The sequence below is a fragment of the Erinaceus europaeus genome, chromosome 8, assembly GCF_950295315.1.
Source record: "Erinaceus europaeus chromosome 8, mEriEur2.1, whole genome shotgun sequence".
Taxonomy (NCBI): domain Eukaryota; kingdom Metazoa; phylum Chordata; class Mammalia; order Eulipotyphla; family Erinaceidae; genus Erinaceus; species Erinaceus europaeus.
In genome coordinates, this window is record NC_080169.1 from 122394675 (window position 1) to 122415545 (window position 20871).

At 53.3% G+C, this 20871-nt stretch overlaps 2 protein-coding genes and 1 long non-coding RNA gene across 6 annotated transcripts in view; 1 reads left to right on the plus strand and 2 right to left on the minus strand.

Annotated features, from left to right (window-relative positions):
• The window catches only part of LOC132539958 (uncharacterized), a 417285-nt gene that overhangs the window by 187623 nt on the left and 208791 nt on the right, over positions 1–20871 (minus strand). The window lies entirely within an intron of this gene.
• On the minus strand, positions 1530–11282 carry TMEM176B (transmembrane protein 176B). Of its 3 annotated transcripts, none has more exons than XM_007538725.3 (7): positions 11202–11282; positions 8591–8802; positions 7440–7550; positions 5464–5520; positions 5044–5280; positions 2072–2194; positions 1530–1918 (listed from the first exon to the last, which is right to left on the minus strand). In XM_007538725.3, exons 2-7 carry the CDS (start codon positions 8780–8782, stop codon positions 1826–1828), a joined length of 813 nt encoding a protein of 270 aa, XP_007538787.1. In that variant the 5' UTR covers positions 8783–8802; positions 11202–11282; the 3' UTR covers positions 1530–1825. The 3 variants fall into 3 exon arrangements, with proteins under 3 accessions (XP_007538787.1, XP_016050560.1, XP_016050561.1); XM_016195074.2 differs by having other exon boundaries at positions 11197–11213; XM_016195075.2 differs by lacking the exon at positions 11202–11282 and adding an exon at positions 10884–11022.
• TMEM176A (transmembrane protein 176A) lies at positions 11270–17423 on the plus strand. Of its 2 annotated transcripts, none has more exons than XM_016195073.2 (7): positions 11270–11430; positions 12060–12258; positions 13210–13320; positions 15067–15123; positions 15252–15485; positions 16355–16465; positions 17168–17423. In XM_016195073.2, the coding sequence occupies exons 2-7, from the start codon at positions 12064–12066 to the stop codon at positions 17207–17209; spliced, it is 750 nt and encodes a 249-aa protein (XP_016050559.1). In that variant the 5' UTR covers positions 11270–11430; positions 12060–12063; the 3' UTR covers positions 17210–17423. The 2 variants fall into 2 exon arrangements, with proteins under 2 accessions (XP_016050559.1, XP_007538788.2); XM_007538726.3 differs by having other exon boundaries at positions 11332–11430; positions 12063–12258.

Genomic DNA, 20871 nt, shown 5'->3' on the forward strand with positions numbered 1-20871 from the left:
TGGCGTCTCTCTCTCTCTCTCTCCTCTCTCTCTCTCTCTCTCTCTCTCTCTCTCTCCTGAGGGTCCTGCCTTCCCCAAAAGGGACCAGAGAGCTGGGGAATCTGGAGCAGGGGACTCTCTCTTCTCTCTTCCTCTCTCTCTCTCTCTCTCCATCCTCTGAGGGTCCTGCTTTACCCAGAAGGGACTAGGAAGGAAACTGAGGAGACCAGGGGGCTGGAGTCTTTCTTTCTCTCTGCCTCTCCCTCTCTCTCTCTCTCTCTCTCTCTCTCTCTCTCTCCATCCCTCCCTCCCTCCTGAATGCCCTGACTTCTCCAGAAGGGACTAGAGAGCTGGGGAGGCCAGGAGCTGGGGTCTCTCTCTCCCTCTCTCCCTCTCCTGGGGTCTCTCTCTCCCTCTCTCCCTCTCCTGGGGTCTCTCTCTCCCTCTCTCCTTCTCCTGGGGTCTCTCTCTCTCTCTCACCCTCTCTCTGGGGTCTCTCTCTCCCTCTCTCCCTCTCTCCCTCTCTCCCTCCTGAATGCCCTGACTAGCTGGGGAGAGCAGGGGGCTGTGGGCTCTGGCCTTTGTCTCCCCTCTTTCTAGGGGGTCTACATGCCTGCATGGCTGGATCTTTCTCCTCCTTTTCTATCCTTTCGCCCAATCTGCTCCTCTTCCCCCTGAAACAAGACTGTCTCTCTCTGTGACTCCTCCCTGGAGGACTCAGTCTGCAGCCCCACAGGGAGGGGGGAGCGGCCCTGCTTAGCTGCTCATCCCAGCCCCAGAACCTGATTAAATTCTGGCTCCTGGAGGCTTTATTTCCCTGTGGCAAATTAGCTCTCATCAAGTCTGAGGGAGAGCTGGTGACTCACTGTGCGTGGGCAGGAGGGAAAACCAAACAAGGAAACTGGAGGCAAACAAACCTTGGACTCCGCCCACAGGACCAGGCTGTTGGAGGAGGGAGGAGTGCAGGGCAGGGGCAGGGGCAGGGGCAGGGGCGAGGGAGCTGGAGCCTTAGCCTGAGGGCACGGAGAATGCCAGTTGCTGGTGGACCTGGTGTGGCAACAGGTATTTTGATGAGGTGAGGTGTGAAAGTGTCCCCCACCCCTTAAGCATTTATAACCCTACAAACAGAAGTTAAAACCATGACTATATTATTATTGTTGTTGTTGTTATTGTTATTCGTGATGAAGAAATAGTAGGTGACAAGATTAGAAGATGACAGGGTATAGTTCCACAGAACACCCACCACCAGAGTTCTGTGCTCCCACCCTCCGTCTTTCCGGAAGCATTCTTTCAACACAGCTGTTGGCACGTGTGTGTATGATCGCTTCATTTTCTGCAAAACACTCTCCCCACCAGCCTAGGTCCCCCTCCACCATCAGCACCAGGACCTGAAACTTTCCCCCTTCCTCCCCTCCAGAGTCCTTAACTTTGCTGCGATCCACCAAATAGAACCTTTTTATTATTATTTCCTATGTATCAACACAAAAGAAGACTTCTCTTGGCACACCATGTATATAAACAAAGAGAAACCACATCCTTTTTGGGTCAAGTCACTTCTCAAAGCATTTTTTTAATCTGTTAAATTGAGTAGAGGTTGGTAAACCTATTCATTGCATGCAAAGCATTGGAGTGAAAGCAGTGGTGAGGACAGACAGACACATAGGCAGGGCTGCACAGTGGTCAGCAGGTGTGGGTCAGAGGGAGGGGCCCTGGGGAATGTGCAAACCCCCCCCCCCAGGTCCCCAGGTCCAGGACTCCTGACAGCAACATGCAGAACCTAGGGACCGTCTTATCCCAGGAGACTCAGGACTGGGACGTGTAGGGACTCGAGTGGGGTCTGGAGCCTTCACGGGGTGATGGCTGTCATGTTCTTCTCCTTGTAGGGGGAGGGTGGTGCTGAATTCTCTCCTAGAAGTTTCTTCTCCGACCCTTCATCTTCCTGCAAAAGAAGCATCCATTTTCAGGGGGGGAGGAAACCAGGACACAGGGATGGGGTACAGAGTCACAGTCCCCAGACATGCAAGGCCTGGCCCCCAGAGCTGCCCCCAGCCAGGCCTACCCCCCCCCACCCTTCCCTCTGATCCTAGCTCACCAGGGCCAGGGAGGAGCTGCGGCCACATAGGAGGCGGACACCCAGACCCAGAGAAGCCAAGGACACCATGGCTTGCAGAGCACAGACCACCAGAAGCAGAGCACGGAGGGCCAGGAGTATTCTCTGGAGACAAAGGAAGAGGTGAGAGACAGTTTCTTCCCACAGTGACCCCTTACCAGCCCGGTGGAGCCCCATTCAGCTGACCACATCCTGCCCAAGCAGACTGTATGTGTCTCCTAGTTCTGAGAGAGGAATTCCTCTCCCGAGGATAGATCCTAAGAAACCAAACACACCCACCCAAAGACATCTGCGTCCACCTGTGTTTACAGCAGCACAATGTGTGAGCGCCAAAACCCAAAAGCAACTCAGGTGTCCAACAGCAGCTGAGTGGCTGAGCAAGTTGTGGTCTAGATACACCATGGAATACTACTCAGCAGTTAAAAATGATGAATTCACCTTTTTCACCTCCTCTTGGATGGAACTTTAAAAAAGGCATGTGAAGTGAATTAAGCCAGAAAGAGAAGGAAGAATATTCAATAAGCTGACTCATGGACCACCTCAGATGAAGAGGAGGGAGACCATCTCTCCACCCCACCCCAGATGAAGAAGGGACCACCTGTAATGAAAAGGGGAGAGACCATCTGTCCGCCTCACCCCCAACCCTAGAACCTGGACCATCGGCTGACTGCTTTGGCCAAGAAGATACAGTGGAAGGGACACTGTGACAACAGTGGGTTACAGATGAGGCTTCAGGTACCCCAGAGCTCCTGGAGATGGTCTCAAGCAGGCTGTTCCTGTGGACCCACTGACTCTGATAAGAGCAGCCCAAGCGACATAGGGGAAAAAAATCCCTGCAGTCGCCCTGGCTCAGCTCCCACCCCAGAGCAGAGAGGCCGAGCGGGAGAAAGCACCTCCTTGGATGCCAGCCCAGTCAAGCCGGCAGTGACGTCACCCCTCACTGAGGACTGGTGGCAATGACAGCTGGGTAACCCCTCCCCACCTGGGCACAGAACTGCAGGAAATAAAGGCAGGCCTACCACCCTGCAATTCTTCTCCTGGGGATAGAGCCTCAGGAACCCAACACACCCATCCATAGAGATCTGTGTGCACCTGTGTTCATAGCAGCACGACATGTAACAGCCAAAACCTGGGAGAAACCCAGGTGTCCAACAACAGCTGAGTGGCTGAGCAAGCTGTGGTCTAGATACACAGTGGAATACTACTCAGCTGTGAAAAATGAATTTACCTTTTTCACTTCCTCTTGGATGGAACTTGAAGAAAGCATGTGAAGTGAATTAAGCCAGAAAGAGAAGGATGAGTATGGGCTGATCTCACTCAGGGACAGAAGTGGAGAAATCAGAACAGAAGGGGAAACACAAAGCAGAATGTGAACTGGGTTTGGCGTCTTGCACCGAAGTAAAGGACTCTGCGGGGGGTGGGGGGGGGCTTTCAGGTCCTGGTGCTGATGGTGGAGGAGCACTTAGGCTGGGAGGAGAGTGTTTTGCGGAAAATTGAGAAATGTTGCATACATGTCAACAACTGTATTTACTTTAAATTATTCCCCCAATAATGGTAATAAAATGTATTGAGGGGTTATTCAGCAGTATCACATGTGCACATGGCCCTGGGTTATTCCTTGTGTGTGTGTCTGTCTGTCTGTTTTTGTGTCTGTGGAGTGTGTGTGTGTGTGTGTGTGTGTGTATGGGATTTTGTGTTTGTGTGTGTCTCTGTGTGTGTCTATGTTTGTGACTGTATATGTGTGTGAACCTGTGTGTCTGTATGTGACTGTGTGTCTGGGTGTGTGGCTGTGTGTCTCACTGTATGTGTTTGTGACTCTGTATATGTGTGTTTGTGTGTCTGTGTGTGTGACTGTATGTATGTATGTATGTATGTATCTGTGTCTGTGTTTGACTGTGTGTGACTGTCTGTGACTGTGTGTATGTATGTGTGTCTGACTGTGTGTGTGACTGTGTGTCTGCATGTGTGACTGCGTGTCTGGGTGTATAACTGTGTGTCTGCGTGTGTAACTGTGTGTGTGTGTGTGTAATTGTGTGTCTGCATGTGTGACTGTGTGTCTGGGTGTGTACCTGTGTGTCTGTGTGTAACTATGTGTCTGTATGTGACTGTGTATAACTGTGTGTCTGTGTGTGTAATTGTGTGTCTGTGTGTGTGGCTGTGTATATATATATATATGTCTGTGTCTGTTTGACTGTATATCTGCATGTGTGACTGTGTGTCTGATTGTGTGTCTGTGTGTGTGACTGTGTCTGTATGTGACTGTGTGGCTGTGTGTGGCTGTGTGTATATGTGTCTGTGTGTCTGTGTGTGACTATGTGTGTGTGACTGTGTGTCTGTGTGTGTTTCTGTGTGTCTGTGTGTGACTGTGTGTCCCTGGGTGTTTCTATGTGTGACTGTGTGTCTGTGTGTGACTGTGTGTCTGTGTGTGTTTCTGTGTGTCTGTGTGTGACTGTGTGTCTGTGTGTGTGTTTCTGTGTGGCTGTGTGTGACTTTGTGTCCGTGTGTGTGGCTGTGTGTATGTATGTCTATGTGTGGCTGTGTGTCTGTGTGGGTGTCTGTGTGTGTCTGTGTGTGTTTCTGTGTGTCTATGTGTGTTTCTGTGTGTCTGTGTGTGACTGTGTGTCTGTGTGTGTCTGTGTGTCTGTGTGTGACTGTGTGTCTGTGTGTGTTTCTGTGTCTGTGTGTGACTGTGTGTCTGTGTGTGTTTCTGTGTGTCTGTGTGTGACTGTGTGTCTGTGTGTGTTTCTGTGTCTGTGTGTGACTGTGTGTCTGTGTGTGACTGTGTGTCTGTGTGTGTTTCTGTGTGTCTGTGTGTGTCTGTGTGTCTGTGTGTGTGTTGACCTCCTGAGCCAAAGACCTAAGAAGATGTCAAAGCTCAGACCCCCACCCTCCTCCTGTGTCCAGGCTCCTGGGACGGCAGTGAGCAGGGCCAGAGGGGCGTGCTGGGCCCTCACCTTCACCGTGGCCACGTAGTTCCTGCACTCCTCCTCCCTCCAGTCTGGGCTGTAACTGTTGTAACTGTTCCATCTCCTCCTGTAGTAGGGGGTGGTGCTCTCAGGCCTGGGGCGAGCACAGACGGAGTCCGCGTCAGGGAAGCCAGGGTCCTGCCAGGCGAGGCTGCTGACGCAGAAGAAGAGGGCGCCCACGGCAGTGGCGACGCCCACCAGCGCCAGCAGAACCGACCCCCAGCCCTGGAAGAGAGGCCAGAGCTGCAGACCTGGCGCCGGGGAGGCCCAGCCTCAGACCCCCACCACCCCGGGGCGTAGATGGAGAGCCACCCGGTCCAGGCAGAGACAGGGAGCAGGGGGTGCGAGGCACAGGAGGGACAGAGGACCAGGCGGATGGGTGGAGGACCCGGGATGCCCGGGACTCACAGAGACTTTGCCACGGTACTTCTCGTGGATGATGGTTCCGACTCCAGCTGCGATGGCCTGGGGAGACAGTAGAGAAAGGTCCCCCGTGCAGAGACCCCCAAAACCATCTCCCATCACATGCACACACACACATACACACATACACACACACACACACACACACACACGCACACACGCATGCACGGTATCCATAACAGCCGAGGCAAAGCACCCCTCCAGGGCCAGGGGAAAAAAGAGCAGCCTAGAGCTAGGTCTCTGGTCACACTGCCCACTGCCTGCAAGAGGAGAATGGGGGTGAGAGTGACAGCCCACACTGGGAAGGCAGATTCCTTGAGGCAAAGGATGCCGGGACTTTGGCCTCTCCCTCACACCCTGAACCCAGGCACAGATGAACTTTCTCCTTACCCAAAGCCACTGCCTGCCACTGAGCTGGTTGCTCCCTTTGCCGCTTCTTTTACTTTTAAAAAATGTTTATTTCTTTATTTATTCCCTTTCGTTGCCCTTGTTGTTTTATTGTCATAGCTATTATTGTTGTTATTGATGTCATTGTTGTTGGATAGCACAGAGAGAAATGGAGAGAGGAGGGGAAGACAGAGAGGGGGAGAGAAATATAGACACCTGCGGACCTGCTTCACCGCCTGTGAAGCGACTCCCCTGCAGGTGGGGAGCCGGGGGCTTAAACCAAGATCCTTACTGTGCTTCGCGCCACATGTGCTTAACCTGCTGCTCTACTACCTGACTCCCACTGTTTATTTATTTTAAAAAAGACATTTTTTTTTTCTTTTTCCTCCTCCAGGGTTATTGCTGGGCTTGGTGCCTGTACCATGAATCCACCGCTCCTGGAGGCCATTTTTCCCCCCTTTTGTTGCCCTTGTTGTAGCTTCGTTGTGGTTATTATTATTGCCCTTGTTGACGCAATTCGTTGTTGGATAGGACAGAGAGAAATGGAGAGAGGAGGGGAAGACAGAGAAGGGGAGAGAAAGACAGACACCTGCAGACCTGCTTCACCACCTGTGAAGCAACTCCCCTGCAGGTGGGGAGCCGGGGGCTTGAACCGGGGTCCTTACGCCGGTCCGTGCACTTTGCGCCACATGCGCTTAACCCACTGCGCCACCGCCCGACCCCCTTTTATTATTTTTTTAAAAGACATATTTATTCATGGAGTGGAGAGGTGGCAGACAGAGCTTGACTATGGAGATGACACCAGGAATCGGCTGGCCTACTTGTAAGCTCAGTGGCCACCTGCCTTTCCTTTCTTTTTTTCTTCTTCCTTTCTCTTTCTTTTTTTTTAAATCATTGATTTTAGTAATTTAATATTGATTTCTAAAACTACAATATAAGTAGGGTCTAATTCCACACTGTTCTCACCCCCAGAGTTCTGTGTCCCCACTCCCTCCGCTGGAAATAGCAGTAATTCTCCCAAGGTCACAGCTATGAATTGACTATTATTTCTATAACTGCCTATATTTATATGTATCTCCCCACTTTTTTCTTTTACTTATTATTGGATAGAGACAGAGAAGTTGAGATGGTTAGGAGAGATAGAGAGGGAGAGAGACACAGAGACACATACAGCCCTGCTTCACCACTCATGGAGCTCTCCCCCTGCAAGTGGGGGACCAGGGTCTTGAACCCAGGTCCTTGCGCTCTGTAGTGTGTGCACTTAATGAGGTGCACCACTGCCTGCCCCCCCCCGTTTTTTATGTGGTCCTGTCTTTTCTTCCTTTCTAAGTCACACACACCTATTACTGCTTCCGAATGTCTTTCCTTTTTTTCGCTTCTTGTTTTGTGTCATGATAGAATTGGGGTTCAGAGCCCACTGGGCATCTTCCCCTGACATTTCTATCCCTCTGGGAGTCTGGACCACAATTCATTATGGGGTGCAGAAGGTGGGAGTTGTGACTTATGCAATTGCTTCTCCGCTGGACATGGGCGCTGGCAGGTAGATCCATCCCCCCACCAGGACCCTTTCTTACCACAGAGCCTGCCCAGAAGCCACAGCCTGAGCTCAGCAGCTGGTTCCAGGGTCCCAAGTAGAGGAAGCCACCAAGGACACAGCTCAAAGCCCCAAGCAGGATGTGTGTTACCTGCCAGAAAAGATGACCCAGCAAACCCCTTCCATGAGCTCTCAGCTCCAAGCCTGCTCTTATCCCCAGGGCCAGCCCCCATCACCCAGGTCACCTGACCCCACCCCCAACCTGCTCTTACCCCCAGGGACAGCCCCCATCACCCAGACCACATGTCCCCAACCCCAGCCTGCTATGACCCCCAGGACCAGCCCCAATCACCCAGGTCCCAGTCCCCACCACCCCCAGCCTGCTCTGACCCCCAGGGCCAGCCCCCACCACCCAGGTCATCTGTCCCCACCCCCAGCCTGCTCTGACCCCCAGGGCCAGCCCCCACCACCCAGGTCATCTCTACCCACCCCCAGCCTGCTCTGACCCCCAGGGACAGCCCCCATCACCCAAGTCACCTGTCCCCACCCCCAGCCTGCTCTGACCCCCAGGGCCAGCCCCCATCACCCAGGGCCTTGTCAAGACCCCCAGCCTGCTCTTACCCCCAGGGCCAACCCCCATCACCCAGGTCACCTGTCCCCACCCCAGCCTGCTCTGACCCCCAGGGCCAGCCCCCATCACCCAGGCCACCTGAGGACACCTGTCCCCACCCCCAGCCTGCTCTGACCCCCAGGGCCAGCCCCCATCACCCAGGTCACCTGAGGTCACCTGTCCCCACCCCCAGCCTGCTTTTACCCCCAGGGCCAGCCCCCATCACCCAGGCCACCTGAGGACACCTGTCCCCACCCCCAGCCTGCTCTGACCCCCAGGGCCAGCCCCTATCACCCAGGTCACCTGAGGTCACCTGTCCCCACCCCCAGCCTGCTTTTACCCCCAGGGCCAGCCCCCATCACCCAGACCACCTATCCCCACCCCCAGCCTGCTCTGACCCCCAGCACCAGCCCCATCACCCAGGTCACCTGAGGTCACCTGTCCCCACCCCCAGCCTGCTCTGACCCCCAGGGCCAGCCCCCACCACCCAGGTCACCTGTCCCCACCCCCAGTCTGCTCTGACCCCCAGGGCCAGCCCCCATAACCCAGGTCACCTGTCCCCACCCCCAGTCTGCTCTTACCCCCAGGGCCAGCAGCCCATAGCTGACCCTGGCCCGGACAGGGCTATCACCCGGCCAGCTTGCCAGGTGGTTCTTGAGGGCCCCACAGGCCTTGAACAGCACTGTCACCCCTGACTCCTGGTGGATGTGGATGTTGATGTGGTTGGGCTGGGTCACCTCCATCCCATTCATGGTCACTGTCTTGAGGGCCATCCCTCCTGCAGAAGAGGATCCTGGTGGGAAGGGACCGGGCACCTGGGGCCAGAAGGGATAGTCAGGATGTGAAGATGCACCCTGTGCGGGCACCACTGCTAGCCCCGGGTGCCAGTCAGAGCCTCTCCCCTGCTTCCCTGCCCCCCCACACCCCCAAAGTGGCCTGATGCAGCACCGTCCCCATCCAGATTGGGTGGGAAAACGACCAGATCTACTTTCTTTCTTGGGACCCCAGCGGGGCCTGGAGAAAAATCAGTGTCAGAGCCCCGTGCAGCCCCTCCCTTCCTCTTCAGAAAGTCAAATCTGGGCACACCTGGTTGAGCTCACGTATTACAGTGAGCAAGGACCCAGGTTCAAGCCCCTGGCCCCCACTTGCAGGGGGAAAGCTTCAGGAGTGAAACAGGGCTGCAGGTGTCTCTGTGCCTCTCTCCCTATCTCCCCCTCTCCTCTTAATTTCTCTCTGTGCTATCGAGTACAATAGAAAAAAAAAAGAGGGCGTCGGGCAGTGGTGCAGAGGGTTAAGTACATGTGGGTTCGAGCCCCCAACTCCCCACCTGCAGGGGAGTCCCTTCCCAGGTGGTGAAGCAGGTCTGCAGGTGTCTGTCTTTCTCTCCCCCTCTGTGTCTTCCCCTCCTCTCTCCATTTCTCTCTGTCCTGTCCAACAACAATGACATCAATAACCACAACAATGATAAAACAACAAGGGCAAGAAAAGGGGGAAAATAGCCTCCTGGAGCAGTGGATTTGTGGTGCAGGCACCGAGCCCCAGCAATAACGCTGGAGGCAAGAAAAAAGAAAACCTCAGGCTGAAGTGCTAGGTTTTGTGTTGTTTGTTTGTTTGCTTGCTTGCTTGCTTCTTCCCTCCAGGGATATCGCTGGGGTTCTTTGCCCCAAGGCAGAAATCCACTGCTCCTGGCAGCCATGTATTCCATTTTATTGAACAGGAAGGAGAGAGATTGAGAGAGGAAGGGGAGATAGAGAGGGAGAGAGAAAGCATCTCCAAAACATTCTTTGTTTTTTTTTCAGTGACTTCATGTTGATTTCCAAAATTACAAGATCACAGGGGTACAACTCCACACCCAACCCCTCCACTGGAAGCTACAGCAGTTGTAAGGTTGCAGATAGGAGTTAACTATTTCTTCTACAACTATCTGTCTAGATTTGTATATATTCGACCATTTTTCTTAAGGTCCCATCTTCTCTTCCTTTCCAAGTCACACCTACACCTGTTACTACATCCAAATGTCCCTCCCTTTTCCTCTTCTCTCTCCGGGTCCTGATGGAGTTGGGGTTTAGAGCCCTCTGGTCATCTCCCCCTCTGGGAGGATGGACCCAAATTCTTTATGGGGAGCAGAAGGTGGGAGTTGTGGCTTCTGTCATTGCTTCTCTGCTGGACATGGACATTGGCAGATGGATCCACACCCCCAGCTTATTTCTATTTTTCCCTAGTGGGGTAGGGCTTCATCTCCAGAACACTCTAACAGACTTTCTGCCTGATTACCACAATCTATTCTTGCAAATCCTAACTGGCCTGAGACTTCTGCTCCCACTCCACCCACTTCACTCTGTGGTCCATCCCTCCCCCCCCCCCCCACACACACACACAAGTCTGAAGTCTGGGGCTTCAGACTTCTGGCCCCAGAGAAGAGGAGGTCCAGCCCCTTCCCAACAGAGCCTCTGTCTGAATTAACCTCTGTCTGGCCACCACACCCTCAAGCCTTCTTCCCCACTGGGAGATCCCCAAGAAGATTCCCCTCCACGCACCTACCAGAACCCCCAGGCCCCTACCTTCCCTGGGGTGCCTCCCTGCTGCCCTGTACCTCCCCAGGCCCAGCCTGGACACTTCTGTCTGCCCCTGGCACCCATAGGCCCCCACCTTTGGGTCCCTCTACTGCTCAGTAAAACCCTCCCTTGCAAGCAAGCCCTGTGGGAACTTGGGAGGGGGGGGAGGCTGTCACCTCTAGTGAAACTAGGAGGTGACCCCAGGCCAGAGAAAGAGGGAGTGGAGGGAGAGAGAGTGACAGACAGACAGTGAGAGCTCCCCTCCACACACAGACACAGACAGACACGGTGGATATGTGAGTCCAGGGGCCCTGCTCACCTGCTGTCAAGGGGCCCGTGGGTCTGGGAGGAGCTGCAGGAGCAGAGGATCCACGGCCAACAGTGGGAGGAGGGAGAGCACAGAGGGGCGGAGGGGTGAGGGCCCAGCCTTGAGCAACAGACTTCCCAGAAAGCCGCTGGGCAGGGGGGGGGGGGACCGGTACCAAGGGGCCCCTCTTGGGGGGGTCGGGCAGCAGATCAGCTAGGACAGAAGAGGCAGGGCTTGCACCCCCACATCTGCTCCCCGCCACAGCCCTGTCACACTCAGGACACAACCCCCCACTCCCAGTCGCAGGCTGTCCCAGGTCACCCACCTCACCTCACAGCCCCCAGAGTGAGTGTCAGCTGCTGCAGAGACCTAGTGAGGCCCCCCAGTGATCTGGCCCCCCTGCCCCCACCCCGTGCCTGGAATCTGCCCTGCCCAAGGCCAGACACGCCCCCAGGCATCATTTCCTCCCTGGCTTGGCCCCAAGTCACAGCTCCAGCCGGTTCTCAGCCAGGCCAGGCCCAGCCCAGCCCAGCTCCCCACACTCACCCGGAGAGAGCAGGTGAGGCAGGCTGGGGGGGACCACTATCTGCCCCAGGAGACCCCCACAGGCCTCAGCAGCCATGCTGCACCCCTCCCACCTTCAGGGGAGGGAGCAAGGAGAAAGGGAAAGAGAAAGGGGAGGTGGGAGGGCCTGTGCCCCCCCCCAGAAGTGACAGCAGCAGAGAGGTGGCTGGAGAGGAGTCAGCCGCAGCTGGACACCGGGAGTCTGCCTAGCATCCATCTTCACCTATAGATCTGCCCTTCCTGGGGTGGGGCAGGGAGGTGGGAGGCCCGGAGCTGGCAGCTGGGAACAGGTGCTTTCAGGGAGGAATTGGGGTGGGGGGCTGAGGGGTGTCCCTGGGTCCAACTAAGGGGCAGTGGCCACAAGAGATGTTCAAAAGGCAGCTGGCCCTGATGGCGGGTCCTGCAGTGACCTCAATTCTCTGGGTACTGGACATGGGGCAGGGCCTGACCTGCAGAACCCAGGAGTCCATAGGTAGAGGTCAGGGCAGGGGGCAGGCTCGGTCCAGCAGTTCTGGTCAGTGGGAGAGGAAGAAAGGGCCACCACTGATGGTGAGGCTGTCTGGACTCATTCTGCCCCATGGGGAGCCCCACCCCTACCCCTGACCCTCCCTGCCTCCCTCCCAGAAGGATGTCCGAGGACATGGGGATGGTGGATGGAGGCAAGATGGCCCCCGGAGCCCCCCAGAAGACCCACATCGATGTCCACCTTCACCAGGAGTCAGCCCTGGCCAAGATCCTGGAGTGTGGCTGGGGGCTGCTGCGGCCGGCCAAGGCCACCCCTGCATCCAGGACTCGGGACCAGAGGCTGCTGGTGGTCTCCTGGGTGAGTAAGGCCACCACCCCAGCCCCCCAAGCAGGAGAGTGACCCCTGTTCTTGTCCTCCTCTCCACAGCCAGTCTTCCTCTCTTCCTGCCCTCTCTCTCCTTGTCTTTGGACCTTAGTAGCTAGCCTTTGCAACCACAGCCGTCCCCCAAGTTAGTGAGGGGCAAACACAACCCCCAACACTCCAGAGTCCTGCTGACACCCCCCCAGTCCATCCCATCCCCCCAGACCGGCTACCTTCCTCCCTTCCTCCCATCTCTCCCCTTCTCTCCCTCTTCCCCCATCACCGAATGGTCAGTTCATCAAGAAGCCAGGCCCCCCATAAGAAAAGCAGATTCAAGGAGCCGGAGGTGGCACACTCAGTAGAGCGCACACGTTACAATGCACAGAGACACAGGTTCAAGCCCCTTGTCCCTACCTGCAAAGGGGAAGCAGGTCTGCAGGTGTCTCTCTGTCTCTCTCCCTAGTTCTCCCTTCCCTGTTGATTTCTCTCTGTCTCTATCCAACAAATAAATATTTTTTAAAAAAAACTTTAAAAAAAGAAATTAAAACAGGTTTCAAGTGCCAGCACTAACAAACCTACCTTTGTCGCTCTATCCCTCCTCCTCACTCTCTCTCTCCTTCCTCCCTTCTGTTCTCCTCACCTCTTCCCACTCCCACCTAAGTACCTTCCCTCTCTGCCCTCTCTGTCTTTGTCTGTTTCTCTCTGTCTCTTTTTCTCTCTTTGTCTCTGTGTCTCTTTGTGTATTTTCTCTCTCCATTCTTTTTCTCTCTTTTCCGTCTCACTCTCTTTCTCCCCCTTTTTTCTCCTCTCCTCTCTTTCCTCTTACTTCCTCTCTTTCTGTCCTCTTTCTCTCATCCTTCCTCCTCTCTCTCTCTCTCTCTCTCTCTCTCTCTCTTTCCCCTCTGGGAGCCCAGGATGGAACCAGTTCTTGCTCTCTCTCCTCCACAGGTGCTGCAGATAGTGCTGGGGGTCCTGAGTGTGGTGTTGGGGGGATTCCTGTATCTCCACAGCTTCACCCTGCTGCGCTACACGGGAGCTGCCCTCTGGACCGGGATCCTGGTGAGCAGGGCAGGCGGGAGGAGCCCTGCAGCCAGGGGCCAGCACAGATTCACAGTCAGCAGACACACTCAGAGGAGGACACACCAGGCCTGGGGCCTGCAGCCTGGATGCTGGGTTGCCATGGAAACGCTGCTGGACCCAGGCAGCCCAGAGACTCCTCTCAGACTGCGAGTCAGGCCACAGCTCAGCCTGTCTGAGAATTTCATCAACCCCTCAATAAAAAGAAATGATAATAATAACAGTAGGGGGCTGGGTGGTAGCACAACGGGTTAAGCTCACATGGCGCAAAGCTCAAGGACCGGTGCAAGGATCTGGGTTCAAGCTCACAGCTTCACACCTGCAAAGGAATAGCTTCACAGGCGGTAGAGCAGGTCTGCAGGTGTCTGTCTTTCTCTCCCCCTCTCTGTCTTCCCCTTCTCTCTCCATTTCTGTCTGTCCTATCCAACAACAATAGCAATGACAATAATAACAACAACAAGGACAACAAAAATGGAAAAAAATGGCCTCCAAGAGCAGTGAATTAATAGTACAGGCACCGAGCCCCAGAAATAACCCTGGAGGAAAACAATAATAATAAATGAAAAAATAGAATTTTCTAAGGGCACCTCGAGTACTTAAACAGGATGGCATGGGAGCAGCAGATGTGACCATAGGGTAGGGTGAGTGAGTGACTTTCCCTGTGAGATGCCTGGATTGGACCCCCAGCACCACATGGGCCTGCCAAAGCACTGGGGGGAGCTCTGGTGTGTGTGTGTGTGTGTGTGTGTGTGTGTGTGTGTGTGTGTTTGTGTGTGTGTGTGATCTCACATGAGTGAAAGCTCAACTCAACAGAAATAACAAAAGCAAAGGAAGGGAGCTGGATGGTGGCAGTTGAGCTCACACATTACTACACAGGACCCAGGTTCAAGCCCTTAACCCCCATCTGTGGGGGGTGGGGAAGCTTCATAAGCAGTGAAGTAGGTCTGCAGGTGTATCTCTGTCTCTCTCCCTCTCTATTCCTTCCTCCTCTCCCAATTTCTTTCTCTCCTGTATAATAAAATAGAAGGAAAAGGAAAAAATGGCCACTGAGAGAGGTGAATGTGTAGTGCTGAAAGCAGAAATAAATAAGAAATATATGGTTGTCCATATGCATATGTGTGTGTGTGCGTATCAGCCATTAAAAATGAGGAAGTCGCCTTCTTCCCCTCATCCTGGATGGAGCTTGAAGGAATCCTGTGAAGTGAGATCAGTCAGAAAGAGAGGGGTGAAGATGGGGTAAATCTCATTCCTGCACAGAAGGGGAGACACCAAGCAGAACTTGGACTGGGCTTGGAGGACTTCACCAAAGGAAGGACTCGGCTTGTGGGGGGGGGGGGGCTTTCGTGTCCTGGTGCTGATGGCAGCGGGGGACCTGGGCTGGGGGTGGGGGAGAGTGTTTGACAGAAACTGAGACACGTCACATATGCACCAACAACTATATTTACTATAAACCATTGATCCCCTGATTAAAAAAGTGTAAAACTAAATAGAAGTAAAGGAGGGCTTTGGAGAAGGTGGGGCACTCCTTCCCGCTGGAGGAAAGGGGTCTGTAGTGTGCACGCCCTTGCTGGCCAGCAGTCCAAACCCAGAGTCACCCAAGCCTCTTAGGGAAGGACTGGCCTATGGCTGGCTCTGTTGGCAGGGTTTGCCCGGAGGCGGGGAGGGAAACTGAGGCAGGTGGGAGGGTAAGGAGCTGACCTAAGGCCACCCTCTGCTGTGTCCCCACAGGCCCTGCTGACTGGCGTGGTTACCTTCATCCATGACAAGAGGAGAGGAACCTGCTGGGTGAGCTCAGGGCCCGGACAGGGTTCGAGGACACCCCCCGCCCACCTGTACCACCACCTCCACGCAGGGCTGTGGGACAGACAGTCACAGGTTCCTTCTGTCCTCACCCACACCTTCCCCCCTCTCAGTGCCTCCTGAGGGCCCTGCTGGCCCTGACCACCTTCTCCATGGCCATCGCCGCCATCACCATCGGGGCTGACACTTTCCAAGACTTCCGCTACAGGTTCTATGACACTTCCGTCTGCGACATCAGCTCCAACTCAGACTCCAGGAGCTACTGGAACACAGACGCTCCCAGAACACCCAGCCCAGAACAGCAGCTCAGGCAGCAGCTCTGTCTGACCTACATGTACTGGCTGAAGGTAGGCGGGTAGGGCCAGAGTCCCCCCCCACAGAGGGGTGGTGAGGAAGCTGTCCCTGCAGGTTGGGGGCCCTGACTGCAGCTGCCATCAGCAATAAGCACGGTACTCACTGCACCACCCTCTCAGCACCTCTCAGCCCTAAACTCATGGGGGAACCCACCCGGAGTCCCGGCCTCTTCAGATGCGGTCACTGAAGTCAGGGGTGGGGGTTCTGGGTGCATGGATGGAGAGATCCTTAGCCAGCGCCGGGGCCCTGAGAGGAGAGGTATTCCAGGGAGAAGAGACAATAACCACACCTACTACTACTGAAATGTCCTTCCTTTCTTCCTCTTCTCTCTCTGGGTCCTGATGGAGTTGGGGTTTAGAACCCTCTCACCATCTTCCCCTGACATGTCTCCCCCTCTGGAAGCAGGGACCCAAATTCTCTATGGGGAGCAGAAGGTGGGAGGTCTGGTTTCTGTCATTGCTTCTCCGCTGGACATGGGTGTTGGCAGGTGGATCCACACCCCCAGCCTGTGTCTGTCTGTCCCTAGTGGGGCAGGGCTCTGGGGAGGGGAGGCTGCAGGACACATGGTGCGATCATCTGCCCAGGAAGGTGATAATGGCATCATAGTAGCATCTGCAATTTGGTGTCAGAAAGGCATTAAGTCATGAGGCAGGACAAACTGTTTAATAAATAGCAACCAGAAAGTAGGAACAGAGCAGATAAGGGCAGGAGTTGTAGGGTGGGCAGAAGCTAGCAAGTCTGTCTTAGGTGTGTTCCTAGGGGCCCATGACTTTATCACATCCTCCCCTCCACGAGGGCCCCTCCAGAGTCTGTGGCCTCAGAGATGGAGGGGCGGAGGTGAGCTTCGGTCCTCTGTCCCCAGGCCCTGATTATGAGCATCCAGTCTCTGCTGCTGAGTGTGTGGGTCCTGCTTCTCCTGGCCACCATGACCCCCCTGGGTCTGTACTGCTGGGGAAAGTTCCGGCCAAAGGAGGTACGTCCCCAAAGCATGGGGTTGTGTGTCCCCAAACACGGGGATGTGAGTCCCCAAGCATGGGGCTATGTGTCCCTGGGAAGGAGGACAGGAGGGGACATGAGGCTTGTCCCACTAACACAGCAACAGAGTTTTAGGGACACCTGTCTCTTATGCCAACAGCAGTGCTCGTCCACCCCAGCTGCCTTCATCCCTGAGCAAGGGGCCCCCAGGCCCCCCAGGCAGGCAAAGGAAGTTTTTATCCACGGTGGGATTAAGGGAGGCTCTGCATTACCCATCCCAAGTCTGGAGCTGGTTGGGCTCAGCATGGAGCTGCCCCAGAAGGGAGAATTTGCACTTTCTTTTTTAAAGCTTTATTATTATTATTATTTTATTACTATTATTTTATTTTTATTTTATTGTTTATTGTTTTAATATAATATTATTTGTTTTATTATTTTATTTATTATTATTTTATTACTGCTCAGCTCTGGCTGATGGTGGTACAAGGGACTTGGACGTGGGAGCTGGGAGCTGGGAGCCTCAGACATGAGAGTCTGTTTGCATGGCCATTATGCATCCTCCCCAACAAATTTGCACTTTCTCTCCTCCCCTATTGGTTCTGTTTGGATCTCTGTGTACACACACACACACACGCACACGCACACGCACACGAACACACACACACACACACACAAACACACACACACCTACCTACCTCAGAAAACAGACCAGCAGACACCACTCCACGTAAGCGGAATCTAGCCCAGCCTGAAAAGAAGACACAGACCTGGGAGGAGAGCCACTCCAGAGTCCCAGCATCCATCCCGCAGCCCTCAGCAGCAGCCCTCAGCACCAGCCGTCCTGCAGGCCTCACCCAAGGCTCACTCACCTTCGACACCCCCAAGCCTCAGCCTCCCTTCCTCCCAGGCCACCTGAACCCCCAGCACTGACAACAATAAATGCTCTTTGTAAGGCTGTCAGCTTCCTGTCTCCTCATTCCAGGGAACAGCTCTCCACTGGGAAGGTGCAAGGCACTGAAGGATCACAGCGCAAACCTACCCCCCACATCTGAGTCCAGGTGCTAATGCTCAAAACAGAATCTCCTTAGGGTGGGGGTAGGTAGCATAATGGTTGTGTAAAGAGATTCTCCTAGCTGAGGCTCCAGTGTCCCAGGTCCAATTCCCCGCACCCACCATAAGCCAGAGGTGAGCAGTCCTCTGGTTAAATAAATAAATAACTAGAATCACACTCACAATAAAAAAATAAAGAAAGAAAAGAAAAAAAGGATCTCCTCAAAGCTGCTCTGGGGGCTTAGACTCAAGTGCCAGGGCTCAGAGGATGCTGGGAGGTGGGCATCTGAGCCCTGCTGTCCATGGTCTAACCAGGGAGATGCCTTGGGAGCTGACCTTGCCTTCACGTAGGGGAAGATGAAGGAAAGCATAAGGACCAAGGAGTTGTCATCTCCACCTCTCTCTCTCTCTCTCTCTCTCTCTCTTTCTCTCTCTCTCTCCCTTTCTCTCTCCCTTTCTCTCTCTCTCTCCCTCTCTTTCTCTCTCTCTCCCCCTCTCTTTCTCTCTCTCTCTATTTCTGTGTGAGAGCTCTGGCATATGTAAGGCCTCTGGAGTCCCAGGTGCTGTGCTCTGACACTGAGCTATCTCCTCAGTTCTGCGGAATCTTCTTTTCTTATTTTTATTTTATTATCTTTATTTATTGGATAGAGACAGAAAATCGAGAGGGTAGGGCGAGATAGAGAGGGAGAGAGAGAGAGAGAGAGAGAGAGAGAGAGAGAAACCTACAGTCCTTCTTCACCACTCACAAAGCTTTCTCCCTGTAGGTGGGGATCAGGGGCTCAAACCCAGATCCTTGCACATTGTAATGTGTGTTCTCAATCAGGGACGCCACCACCCGGCTCCTTTTTTTCTTATTGCCACAAAGGGTTATTGTTGGTGTGAGTCTACCAGTCTCAGTGGCCATATTTTCTCTCTTCCCTACTTTTTTTTTGCCTCTAGGGCTCGGTGCCTGCACCCCAATGCTCCAGGAGGCTATTTTCCCCCGTTTGTTGTCCTTGTTGTTTTATTGTGTGGTGGTTATTATTGTTGTTATTGTTGTCGTCGTAGTTGGATAGGACAAAGAGAAATGGAGACAGGAGGGGAAGACAGAGAGGGGGAGAGACAGACACCTGCAGACCTGCTTCACCACTTGTGAAGCGACTCCCCTACAGGTAGGGAGCTGGAAGTTCGAACCAGGATCCTTACGCCGGTCCTTGCACTTTGCACCACGTGCGCTTAACCCGCTGCGCTACCACCCGACCCCGGTTTTTTTTTTCTTAACCTTCTATTTTATTTGATAGGACAGAGAGGAACTGAGAAGGGAAAAAGGGGGTGCTGAGGCAGAGAGACAGACACATGCAAGCCTGCTTCCCCACTCATGAAGCTTCACCCCTCAAATGGGGAGCAGAGGCTTGAACCTGGGTCCTCACGTGTGATAACATGTGCGCTCAATTACATGCCCCATTGCTCATCCCTGGGATCATCTTTTTAAAAAGCCATCCTGGGCAGAGAAATTGCTCACAAGGTAAGGCAGAGGTTCAAGCCTCAGTATTGAGATGTTAGCACTGAGGGAGACTCCAGTGCTGTCTCTCTCTCTCTCTCTCTCTCTCTCTCTCTCCTCTCCTCTCCTCTCCTCCCTCTCTCTCTCTCTCCTCTTCTCTTCTCTCTCTCTCTCTCTCTCTTCTCTCTCTCAACATATATACATGAAAAAGTTGACCCAGCAATTTTAAAAGACAATATTGTATCCTTCCAGACAAAATGGATGGACACAAAAGACAATAACCAAATGGTTTCACTCATGTGGAATGTAGAGAATTGAAACTCATTAGCTTACACACACACAAAAAAAAAAAATGGAGGAGGAAGAGAAATTCGATCCCCCAGTCCCCACTTTGCAAGTGGTGACTCAGGGCTGCAGGTGTTTTTCTGTCTCTCTCCCTCTCTATCTCCCCCTCCTCTCTCAATTTCTGACATTCTCTATCTAATAAATAAAATAAAGATAAGAAGAAGAAGGAGAAAGAGAAGCACAAAGAGCCAGGTTCAAGCCCCTGACCCCACCTGCAGAGGGGAAGTTTCACACGTGGTAAAGCAAGGCAGGTCTCTCTCTATCTCTCCCTCTCCCTCTCCCCTCCCCTCTCAATTTCTCTCTGTCCTAGCAAGTAAAAAGAAGAAGGAAAAAAAAGAGGGGGAGGGAAGTGGCAGGTGAAAGTGGTGGGTTCTTTGTGCTGGCACTGAGTCCCAGTGATAACGCTGGTGCGAAAGGAAAAAAAATTAAGTATCCATCCTGCCTTTAAGACTTGGAAAAACTACAGTGATAATCCCAGCAGGCTGGAAGGGGGAGTCAGGGAGGGGTGGTCACAGGACTTTGGGGGTGGGAGTGGTGTGGGACTATCAATTATCCTATAATTTTGTAGACCACTATTAAATCACTAATAAAAAATTTTTAAATACATTTTTAAACTAAAAAATACAAATGGAGCATCCAACAACATGGTCAGCTAGAAGCTCTAAATAATGGTGGCATGGAAAGAAGACTTAAAATTCTTGGAATAAATATTGGAATCTGATATTTTTACGTTCATGGCTAAACTGCCAAGTAAACAAGCAGGAGTTCTGAGAACTAACTGAAGACAGGACAGTCTGCCTGCCCTCGAGTCCTCTGGCCACCCAGTCAGTGCCCCCAGGGACACCAACTTGGGCGGCGGCTGTGGTGTGAGACTATCTCCCAGAATCTTGCGGTCTTGTAACCCGCTAATTAATCATAGATAAAAAATGAAAATAAAGTTGAGTTACAGATTTTGAAAATAGTTTATCTGGTACTCCTTTGTGATGGGTGTAACCCAGAATTGAGCCCAGCCCTCACTACTGTGAAGGAAGAGTTGGAGCTATGGTGTCTTTCTCTCTGTCTGTCTGTCTGTCTCTGTGTGTGTCTTTCCATCTAAAACTGGCCTTGGGAGTATGAATAGGTTTGCCAATGCCCATGACCAGCAGAGAAGCAATGACAGAAGCCACAACTCCCACCTTCTGCTCCCCATAAAGATCTTTGGTCCAGACTCCCAGAGGGGGAGAAGTGTTAGGGGAAGACGACCAGAGGGCTCTGAACCCCAACTTCATCAGGACCTGGAGACAGAAGAGGAAAAAGGGAGGGACATTTGAATGGAGTAATAGAGTTATGTGTGAATAACTCTAAGGAATAGAAGATGGAACCTTAAAAATGGGCAAATAAAAAAAGGGAGAGACAGGCTGGGAGTATGGATCGAACTGCCAATGTCCATATCTAGTGGAGAAACAATTACAGAAACCAGACCTTCCATCTTCTGCACCCACAATGACCGTGGGCCCATACTCCCACAGGGATAAAGAATAGGAAAGCTG

Bases quoted from the DNA above. Each gene is read 5' to 3' on its own strand.
- TMEM176B (XM_007538725.3), bottom strand. From the start codon at position 8,782: ATGGCCCTCAAGACAGTGACCATGAATGGGATGGAGGTGACCCAGCCC. The intron at 5,281-5,463 runs GTGAGTCCCGGG...CCTCTCTTCCAG, and splicing joins AGTACCGTGGCAAAGTCTCT to GGCTGGGGGTCGGTTCTGCT. The intron at 1,919-2,071 runs GTGAGCTAGGAT...CTTCTTTTGCAG, and splicing joins GCAGCTCCTCCCTGGCCCTG to GAAGATGAAGGGTCGGAGAA.
- TMEM176A (XM_016195073.2), top strand. From the start codon at position 12,064: ATGTCCGAGGACATGGGGATGGTGGATGGAGGCAAGATGGCCCCCGGA. The intron at 13,321-15,066 runs GTGAGCAGGGCA...GTGTCCCCACAG, and splicing joins CCCTCTGGACCGGGATCCTG to GCCCTGCTGACTGGCGTGGT. The intron at 16,466-17,167 runs GTACGTCCCCAA...TACCTACCTCAG, and splicing joins GAAAGTTCCGGCCAAAGGAG to AAAACAGACCAGCAGACACC.